The 10,561-nt window shown below is 39.8% G+C and overlaps 2 protein-coding genes across 2 annotated transcripts; both read left to right on the forward strand.

Annotated features, from left to right (window-relative positions):
• The first annotated feature begins 479 nt into the window (after nucleotides 1-479).
• Nucleotides 480-1,831, forward strand: LOC113135502 (gap junction gamma-1 protein-like). Its single transcript, XM_026315585.1, has one exon. The coding sequence runs from the start codon at nucleotides 482-484 to the stop codon at nucleotides 1,829-1,831; it is 1,350 nt and encodes a 449-aa protein (XP_026171370.1). The 5' UTR covers nucleotides 480-481.
• Nucleotides 1,832-3,585: 1,754 nt separating this feature from the next.
• Nucleotides 3,586-10,016, forward strand: dbf4b (DBF4B-CDC7 kinase regulatory subunit). The gene is made up of 12 exons (XM_026314750.1): nucleotides 3,586-3,693; nucleotides 4,029-4,231; nucleotides 4,787-4,978; nucleotides 5,418-5,468; nucleotides 5,558-5,627; nucleotides 5,844-5,908; nucleotides 6,193-6,229; nucleotides 6,355-6,400; nucleotides 7,120-7,248; nucleotides 7,384-7,522; nucleotides 7,622-7,755; nucleotides 7,887-10,016. The coding sequence occupies exons 2-12, from the start codon at nucleotides 4,088-4,090 to the stop codon at nucleotides 9,370-9,372; spliced, it is 2,493 nt and encodes an 830-aa protein (XP_026170535.1). The 5' UTR covers nucleotides 3,586-3,693; nucleotides 4,029-4,087; the 3' UTR covers nucleotides 9,373-10,016.
• Nucleotides 10,017-10,561: the final 545 nt, after the last annotated feature.

Raw genomic sequence — 10,561 nt, forward strand, 5'->3', positions numbered from 1 at the left:
AATTATGGTTAGACATTCCATTGTAGTCATTACTCTTCCCTTTGTGTACTAATGCCAAGGGTATGTTTAGACATGAGCTTTAGGGAACAGCTATTAAAAGTATCAAGGTTAAACATGTTCTTATTGTGGAAAAATGTACTGTTTGATAACCATGTAGAGAAAAAACATGCCAGTGAAATGTGTTTGGATATAGATGTGTTTCCAGTTGTTTTTACATCTGGCAGACGCACTAAGTGCTCATAGTTTTCATTACCAACAAATGAATGCAGTGCTGACTGTGTGGTGTCTTTTTTATCTGTGTGTGTGGGAAAGAGCTAAATGGAGAGACAAATGTACACATTAGACTTTAATTATTGTTTTGAAGGAGGGAATGTGTAAACTACATTGTTCTATTCATGGCACAGTTGAATATTTCTGTTGTCCCCACAGGGAGTAACCAGTGGTGTATGTTGCCTCTTGCTGTAGTTTCCATGCCATTACCATGAGTTGGAGTTTCCTGACTCGCCTGCTGGAAGAAATCCACAATCATTCCACATTTGTGGGCAAGATCTGGCTCACTGTCCTCATTGTTTTCCGCATTGTACTGACAGCCGTAGGAGGTGAGTCCATTTACTATGATGAGCAAAGCAAGTTTGTCTGCAACACGGGCCAACCAGGCTGTGAGAATGTCTGCTATGACACGTTTGCTCCACTCTCACATGTCCGCTTCTGGGTCTTCCAAATCATTCTGGTGGCCACACCTTCACTAATGTACTTGGGTTATGCTGTCAACAAGATTGCTCGGGCAAATGAACGGGTTGACAGTGAGGGAGTAGGTGGATTTTCACAGAGGAAACCCAAGAAGCACTCTCTTGCATGCAGAAAGCAGCACAGAGGTGTTGAAGAAGCTGAGGATGACCAAGAAGAAGACCCAATGATCTATGAAATGGCAGAGGAGTGTGATGGTGAAGGAGCAGCCAGAGGAGGCAATGGTGATGAACAAGTAAAGGTCAAAGTGCGGCATGATGGACGCCAGCGTATTAAAGAGGATGGACTGATGCGCATGTATGTGTTTCAGCTCTTGGTCCGCTTCTCGCTAGAGGTGGCTTTCTTGTTTGGACAGTATGCCCTGTATGGATTTGCGGTACCTGCCACATACGTATGCTCAGTACTGCCCTGCCCTCACAGTGTGAACTGCTTTGTGTCACGGCCGACTGAGAAAACTATCTTTCTCCTTATCATGTACATGGTCTCCGGCCTCTGTCTGGCACTCAATATATGGGAAATGATTCATTTGGGCATTGGCACCATCTGTGACAATATCTTCTCAGGCCGGGCGCAGGTCTCTGATGATGAGCTATATGGGCTGACACAAGGACAAGGAGAGGCTTACAGCAACTACCCTTATTCTTGGAATGCACCGTCAGCTCCACCAGGGTACAATGCCGCCATTAAACCACTTCTGGTATCTACAGGGAATCATGACAAACCACTGCCCATCACTGAACTCACTAATGCCAAGACGGCATGCCGACAGAACCACGTGAACATTGCCCAAGAGGAGCTTCAGCAGTACACCAATAATGATGACAACCTGTCCAGAGGACAGATAGGCGATACCCCCAGAGGTGTTCATAAGGACACCCGTCAGCCCCAGAGCAGGCTGGGGGTTGACAGTCAGGCATACAGCCAGCTACACAGCCTCAGTAATAACCAGAGCAAATCGCACCGTGAACGTAAACATCGGCAGTCCACGAAACACACCCCCAGCAAGGCAGACACAGACAGAGGCAGCAGCAGCACCAATAGTAGCAGTAAATGTAGAGTGATAAAGGGCTCTGAGTGGATCTGAAGTAGAGACTGTGATTCTTTGTTATTCTTTCAACAGTGAATAGACCCCAAAGTATTACTTTGTAAAAATGACAGGATAGCCACCTTACATTATCTTCATTAATTATACTAATTATACTATATAAGTAGTAGAAAAACTTTGTATATTGTCTTCAAAAGTGTTTGTTGGAAAATGCTGGTGCTGCCTTTGATTCAGTGTGGATATGCTGAGGGCTTCATTTTGTAACCTAAGGTGCCTTATCCCTTTGCACTGAGTCCGTATCATTTTATGTGCAGCAGGTGAATAAGTAATTGTTGTCTACAAAATGTCCTCATTCCTGTGAACTGAAAACAGATATTAAGTCCCACTATGTATGTGACCAGTTTTCATAGTTTAGTCATAGTTTATAGTCATTGCTTTTTTACAAATAGGTTTTGAAATATATGTCATTAAATGTGTTTGACACGCTTAATTTCCTAACCCTGTTGTAATTCCTTATCATCAGGTTGTCAAAATTCTTGACATTTTTTTGTTTTGCAAGTTTTTTCATCTCATAGTCTATTAGATTGTAGAATTTACATGACAAAACATAAGCAATGCATCTAGTCAGTTTTTCAGTGTTCATATAAAAAATTTCTTGTTACTGATATGTATTTTTAGTTTCAGATTTTAATATTGAACTACAGTTAAAGCTAGTCATTTGAACTGTGCCAGTGTTTCATTCTGTGAAAAATTTCTTTGAACAAAAGTGCATGTTTCGAATAAAGCATTTTTATTTGTCTTGTGGTCTTTAACATTATACAGAAATTATGATTTTGGTGTACAATTTAAGTTATGCATGTGAACAAGTGTGTTACAGTCTGTTCAGTTTCTCCACTGGTGTTCCTCTACAGACAAACTGCCCTCTGCTGGGCAGAAAGGGATAAAATTACTGTGTAAATTTCAGTTAGTGTTACATGTTGGCATTTGAAGCATTACAAGATTCTTTACAAACATTTTTATCCCTAAATGGAGAAATAATTCTATTTAAACACATAATAACTCATAACCACAACCTTCTTGTTTTATTTTCCCATCATTGCTCTTCATGAGTCAGTCTGCCATGATGGATCATGAGGATTTTTCTTCAGGATCTAGAAGATAGGTATTAGTTGAACCTGACAGATAAACACCATGAAATAGATGAAGAGCAATAATTTAAATGCACCAATTTCACTAGGCAAAACTGATGATTGAATACTGGTCAACTGACAACTAGTGATTATAAGCCTTTATTAAGATAATTCCTTATAGTCTGGTATGTTGCACCAGTTACACCTCTTTTATGTACACATTTTATCTTTTGGCCTCTACTTTTTTGTATTTGGTCTCTTTTTTCAATCAGCAAAATGACTATATATGAATCAATGCTGTTACACACTTAAAATAGGTCACGTTTGTTATTGTCCCAGTTAATTCCATAAACGGGAAAAGTCATGTTAGCTGTAAAAAATAAAGTAGCAGACTTTAGTGACCACAGATCTATTGTGCTGTGTTTAATATCCTGTCAGAAGTTCACCAGAAACACACAGACGTCATGCTTTTCCTTTTATAGCTACCGTTTCATTTCAGACATGTTGGTATGATGTAATATTTTCTCATAATGCATCGCCGTACAATAAAATGAAGGCTCATGTCCAGTAGGTCGCGGTAATGCACCTCAAAGCTGGTTTGCCGCCCGCCAAAAAAAAACGACATGAAGAAGCAAGTGAACGCAGCGTTTCACCGGATGTGACGTTGCCTTCGTGGTCACATGTTTGCCAGTGTTTTTAAAAAAGCGGCGGTTGTTTCTCGACAGGATTGTGAATTAATAGGAATCACAGCTCTTACTACAGAAACAAAACGTAAGTGTTACCTATTTCTTCCTTTCTCGGACGATATAGAAAAGAGATTACAGACAAGTATTCTTTATTACAAAACCTTTTGGTTACTCATCTGTGGTCTGTTTCGAGGAAAGCAAATGGTAGCTAGCTAGCTGAACCAAGCTAACCAACCAACCACAGCTAGGTTTGCTAGTTAGCTACCAAAGTGGCTAGGTTAAAAATGTTTATACCACGTTGCTGTAGTTTACGAGTAAACTAACGCCACATGCGTTTTATAAAGAAGTTGTGAAGCAGTGCCTGTATGAATATTAATATAGACATAAATAATGAACACATATGCTTTGTTCTGTTCTTAGGCAGGAGTAAATAGGAGCTAGGTGTTTTACATAGTGAGCTCCTTTACTGCACCGGGATCATGCAGCAGGATGCAGAGGAGCGAGGCCTTATGGGCAAACTGTGTGCTGGGGAGAAGAAGCTGGTGGGGAAAACCTTCTTCTTGGATGGGGTGAAGAAAGGTTCAACGGCACTGCTTTTAGAGGCCATATCCCTTCTAGGAGGGGTAAGTCTGTGTCAAGATAACGGCAGCATACATACAGATCCTATGTTAATGCTTAATATTATTTACTGTGTTTTACTTCTTGTACTAAATTATACAATTTTAGTTAGATTGTGCATAAGGCTAGGCGATATGGAAAAAAATCTTATCACAATAAGTTTTTCAATTGTCAATATCATTATATATCTCTATTTAAACCAAAGCACTTTTTCAGTCAAACTTAGATTCCTTTTTACTCCTGTGTGACATGTAGAGAGAGATATATGGTGTAATTTTGATTTAAATATTATTTTCTTTTTAAACTGAACATTCGATACAACATTATACAATTCTATTTCTGATAGTTACGTATAATACATTAAAATCTTTATTCTATACAGTCAAAAGACTTACATGTTACAGGAGAACACACTCAACTCTTATCAAGAGCAACCTTAATCTTATTGCGATGCACCCTAAGATTCAATCAGCTCTAATTTTGCACAAGGAAACTTAACTGATGAAAGATGTCTCTCAGCAGAAACTGATGAACAGATATGTTCTCTACTTGTTCTAAAGAGGGTTGAGAGTTTCCTGCACAAGGATGTGAGTTTTGTTGTGACTGAACGCCAAGAGGGCCGGAACAAGCAGAAGTGTACTGACATCAAAGGAGGGGGAAATTCGAGAAATGAAGAAATCCAACATCTTAATAAACAGCAGGAGAGCATCCTCAGCAATGGCAGACAGCGACCAGCAGCTCCTAGACCAGTGGTACTGAACATCACTCTTATATATTTGTATTAGTGTTGAAAAAACATTATCAATTAATATGTAACATATTCTGGTAATGTGCAAAAGAAAATCAGAAAAAGATGATTGTTTTTTTTTTTTATTACTGAGCTCTTAAACGCTGTACTTGAACACAAACATTTTGCACACAAATTATCCTTTTTTTTATTAATATATAGTCTATTTCCTAACGTACATTAGACAACATACCAACCACCTGTATTACCACTGCTTCAGTACACATTTTTATGTTGTGAAGAAAATGCTTCATATACATTTCTTTTTATATATATTCAGTCAATTAGAAACTGGTAGGGCAGGGATAGTTAGAAAACCAGCAGGTCACTGGCCCTCGAGGACCAGAGATGGCTATTTACAGTACAGTAAAGACTGTATATCTGTAATATATTTGTTTCCACAGGCTTGTGGCAGCCGTGGGAAGGCCCTACTTGAAAAAGCCATTCGCAACAATGTAAGTCAGTACAGCCAGAATATCTTGCAGATGGGTTTTAGTTCAGTAATATTTTATTTTAACTTGGTTTGGATGGATCTGCCTTGTAGGAACGACTGCAGGGGAGCAGTGTTTTGGCCAATGCCCGATCATGGGGGGTGAAGATTTTGTATGTGGATGGTATCCTTTTGACTGATTACTGGAGATCACAGAGGAGTTCTACAATAAGATGATTAAAATGCAGTGAACCTTTGCTCACTGCAGATGGCACCATATACACAGTGCTTATGTTTTGTTTGGTGATCCTGTCTGACTAGTTTGTCTGCTGAGAACTTGCCACATTCTCAATCAGAACAGTGTTTGAAGATCTTGTATTGTTCCTTAACGTTGTATCAGATGTCGTTTTTTATTTGAGGCAGTTGACTCGAGGGAGCTACAGCAGGAAACACAAGAGATCAGAGGTAAGGTTTTTCGCTTTTCTTGACATTCAAATATAGCAGTTTTATGTCAAAATGGCAAGAAGGTAAATAAGTTACTAATTAATGGATTAGCACCAAAAAACTTAATTTTACTTCCAGGAATGATAGTTCAATTAAATACACGCTCATGAAAATGTAACTTTTGTTAGGGTTAGTCAAAATACAATGCAAGAACTATTGAAATTGCTACAATATAATGTACACTAGCCTTTGCTCTTTTGTATTAATGAATCTTATTTTAAGTTGTTTTTTTTTTTTGGATGCAGAAGTCCTACACCAAACAAGGTTCTCATGTTGTCAAAGGTAGGTTTATGTATTTATGATCCTTATTTGTTTATTTCCCAAATATATGGTATGTTTGCTGGAAAAAGAACTTTTACACAATTGTTTGTTTTTTGTTTCTGTTCCTCTTCATTTCTTGTTCACAGCTACAGCTTTGAGGTCGCCATATCTTAAAATTGAGGACCTGAGCAGGTGAGGAGATTTTGAATCCAGTATAACCAATTGAATTCTCTTCTTTAATCTTTTGTTCTGGTTTTGGATTAATTAAGAAAGATGAGCTACAAATCAGTGAGGCAAAAAGGTTAAAATAACATTTATTAGAGATGATTAGATGCTTTTCTTGTCAGTAAAACAACAATGGGTGCCAGGGACCTGTCTCTGTGTGTTTACCCTTCCTACCCCACTGAGTGCTACGTGCAGAGGTTTTCATTTCAGCCCCGATGATTTTCTTAATTGAGTCTCATCGTCTAATGTAACAAGCCCCCACAGTGATAATGCTCCCCAGGAGCTGAGAGCACAAGCTGATACCACTTCTATTCGATGAAACTTTGCAAGCCCCACTGCCTGTTCCTGCAGGAGTTTTGTGTGTGTTAACAGGTCTTTTCATTTGCCCTCTCATTTGTTAATTGAAGTGCTCTGGCTAATGCGTATGCTGCTTTTGTGAGAAACTGTAGCCATTACATCTGACACAGTTGGATATTAACCTAGCTGGTGTCGATCTCTGTCATGAACTCACATTTGCTTTTGCTAAGTGTATTAAAATATTTTAAATGAAAATAAGATAAAAATAATAGTCATGCTGTTTTTTTTTTAAATTTTGCATTCAGATTTCTAGAATAACTGCACTATATTTTGTTTTTCATATATATAAAGAAAAAAACTAATACAACTGTTTTATTCTCTTACACCAGGAAATACAAGCCTCTGCATATGCAGTCCATGACCTTCCCATCTCTGTACTACTCGGGAAGATATAGTCCCTTTGAAACTCCTAGTCCTTTGTTTAAAAAAAATACAGAGAAAGAAGAAAATAAAACAAGGTTTGCTTCTTTGGTCATTATTTATATTCTTTGTATTGGTGACAAATTGGGTTTGAGGCTATTAAGAAAGTTTGTTCTGTTTCCACAGTAAACGGTCAGTTATTAACAGTGACTGATTTATTCTGTGTTAATTAGGGAGAAGAAAGAAGTTGAAAGCAGCGCTCAGGACAAATCCCCAACCCCACTGCATTGTAGTCCTTCACGTTGGCAGCCACGAAAAAAGAACCTCTCTTACTGTGAATGCTGCCATCAACCCTTTACTAATGTGGAGGAGGTTGAAATGTTTAAAAATTACCTTTTCATCTTGACACTTTTTTTTTTTTCCCCCCCGTTTATCATACAACCGGTCTCTTTATTTTTTTGGTCCTTGCAGCATTTGCAGTCTGATCAACACCGTGCATTTGTGCTAGATCCCTCCAACTACAGCATGGTAGACAAGCTTACAGCTGACCTGATTCCAGGATCCATCCTCAGTCCATCTCAACATTCAGAAGAAACATTAAACAGGTGAATTTTGATTTTTGCCATGTTGATGGCATAGTCCTAGTACTTTGGAATTTCTCTAAATTTTGCACGATCACAATGAGTTTTTTGTGATTTTAAAGGAGGATGTTTCATATTTTCTGTTTTCTTCATAGACCCCCGGCCCTTTTGCCCATCCAAGATTTTGGTGAACTTGAGCCTCTCTCTGATGTTGAGACGGAGCATGCTGTGCAGGACCTGCGGAGGCAGGGTTCATCAACCTTTACTCACATCTCCAGCCCAGCTAGGGGGTCTCTTTTCTTTGGCCCTGCCAGCCCATCACCAGGAGTTCAGCTTTCCATGCCAAATACTGCCACAGTGTCTGCTGACATCCAGTCTTTCAGTCCTCTAGAGTGCCAGTTTCCAGATATACAGCATCACTCTTCAAGCCCAGCCATGCCTGTATTGGATGTCGAACCACAAGCTCACACCTCAGCCAGCCAGCAGGCTGATATTCAACATCTGTCTCCCTGCCCTCTGACCTCATGTGCATTCCCTGACCCTTACTCAGTCCCTCCAGTCCTCAGCCCGCAAGTACCTTATTCCTCCAACATTATGGAGCCACAAAACCTGTACTCAGAGCCCCCTATCCTTAGTCCTCAAAAGTATGCAGCAGTGGAGGCTGTGGAGGGTGTTATTTGTGAAACTGATCCTGTAGAGAGTTTGTCTGAATCTCTCGCAGCTGTCACAGTTCCTGTCTCCACTCCACTTCTACCCTCTGTGGATGTGACAAATACAGGAGTGAAGGAATCACACCAAGATGGTCTTTTACTATTCAATAGGATCATATGTTCCAGCAGTGGGTTGGAGTGTGATAAACCAGCTACACATAGATCTCAGTCCCTCCCTCGACAGTCAGCTACAGTGGCAAACTCTAAAAAGCGTTGTCGATCAGCCAGCCCTGTATGCAGCTGGAGCAAACGGAGGAGGATTTCAGCAAAAGCTGGCCACAATCGTAGGTCGACCGAACAAAAACATAAATTTGCAAAACCTGAGGGCTGTTTATTATTTGACAAGGCATGTTGTCAGCTACTACAGTTCGGTCTGAATGCCAGTGTCTCTTCGACATCCAGTCAGTGCACCGTGGAAACCCTTGGTTTAACACAGACTTCTACCAAATTTTGTGTTCCTGCTGTACAGAATTTTTTTCAGGCACCAAAACAAAGTGACATTTTATGTCGTGGTAGCACCTCTGTTGCAAATCTTCCACTTCAGTTCCCCAGTAATAAATCTCATAATGTGTTTTCCAGTCAAGACTCTCAACGTTCACTATCCCACTCCACCTCAGTGTGCATTGAGTCAGCCCTCATTCCAGACCTAGCCACCCTATCTCCATCATCATCAGACTCTGACTGGGACTGTGATCTGTTGTCACATCTGGGTCAGACTTCGGCTACACCTCTGTCGGCCACTGAACAGAGCTGTGAGCTTGAAAAGGAGCTCCTCCACAGGCCGTGCACCTGGATGCATGACACCAGCTATGAAACACGTCTCCACACCGTCCTCCAGCCGCCAACACCAGCAGCCTCGCAGTGTGGGGAAGAAATGGACCCTTCAGCATTTTCCAGGACTTTGGTACAGGTTGTTGAGGTTCAACACTGACTATTTTCTTGATCGACTGGAAGAACCACTAGCTGGAAGATGTTTAAGACACCTGGTATAGTAAGTCTGCAGCTGCGTAGCACTCTGGAAGAAACAAAAGCACTTGAGCTCATTAAATTCAGCCACTAAAGTCTACACTGAATAAAACTTAATACGAACTGAAATGCCATATTCAGCTGTTGAGAAATTGATATTTTTACTTTTTTTCAGTAAATACATAGTGGGTGCTGCATCTTCTTATGACGTTAAAGGCATCCATTATCATTTTCTCTCTTAATCTTCCTTGTGCAGAAAACCCTAAGCAATTTTCTATATGTCATGCTGACTGCAGACTTTGAGCAGCTATGTCCGGGAACACATGGTGGTATTGAGACTTTAATGAGGCTTTCTGAAGGGGGGCATTACTCAATTACTGGAAATGGTGTGTCTGGATCAGATCCCACTTGTGCTTACGTTGATGGTCAAACAGGCGAGTTGTTATTAGAGTGGAGGACTCGCACAACCTGTGAGACAAACTCAAATAGCTTCTCATGCTTTTTGAAGGTGGGCCAAAGGACTAACTTTGTCAAGGAGAGATGGGGACTTCAGTGGTGTACTTTAGTTACAAAGAGGTTTACCATATCTTCTGATCAGTTTTTTTTTTTTTTTTTTTTTTTTTTAAGTCTAAGGTCAGTTATCCTAAAAGCAGACAAAACTCAAAGCATCATGATAAATATTTGCAACATATTTACTGGTCACTCCATGAAGACAGAAACCATGTTTTGACAAAAAGAGGTGGTGATCTACCATATCGAGCAAACATGTATCCTGCATAGAGCAATGTGATGATTTTAATATGTGAAAGATGAACTAAAATGTGAAGCCTATTTTTATACAGTGATATTAAATGTTTTTAACAGTCTGATTCGCTGTGGCAGTTTTCAGAGTTCTTCCAAAGTTAAGAATGAGAGGATAAAAGTATTTGTTTCTGGTTGGTTTTGCTGACTAGGCCAAAGAAGAATGAAACTGGGAGGGAACGATGAAACAAGGGCAATGGTGTTTCATTGTTTTCTGTGATCAACCCAGCTGATGCAAACAATATTTGATATCCAATCTTTATACATTACTGTCACTTAACTCGTATTTGTTGTAATGAAGGAATTTGTTGTGTTTGACCCTGGACAAAACAACCGTCAAAATCTTTTTAAGT

The sequence above is a fragment of the Mastacembelus armatus genome, chromosome 19, assembly GCF_900324485.2.
Source record: "Mastacembelus armatus chromosome 19, fMasArm1.2, whole genome shotgun sequence".
Lineage (NCBI taxonomy): Eukaryota > Metazoa > Chordata > Actinopteri > Synbranchiformes > Mastacembelidae > Mastacembelus > Mastacembelus armatus.

Coding starts and splice junctions, on each gene's coding strand:
- LOC113135502 (XM_026315585.1), top strand. CDS start 482: ATGAGTTGGAGTTTCCTGACTCGCCTGCTGGAAGAAATCCACAATCAT.
- dbf4b (XM_026314750.1), top strand. CDS start 4,088: ATGCAGCAGGATGCAGAGGAGCGAGGCCTTATGGGCAAACTGTGTGCT. Junction 4,979..5,417: donor CAGCAGCTCCTAGACCAGTG/GTACTGAACATC, acceptor TTGTTTCCACAG/GCTTGTGGCAGCCGTGGGAA. Junction 6,230..6,354: donor AGGTTCTCATGTTGTCAAAG/GTAGGTTTATGT, acceptor TCTTGTTCACAG/CTACAGCTTTGAGGTCGCCA.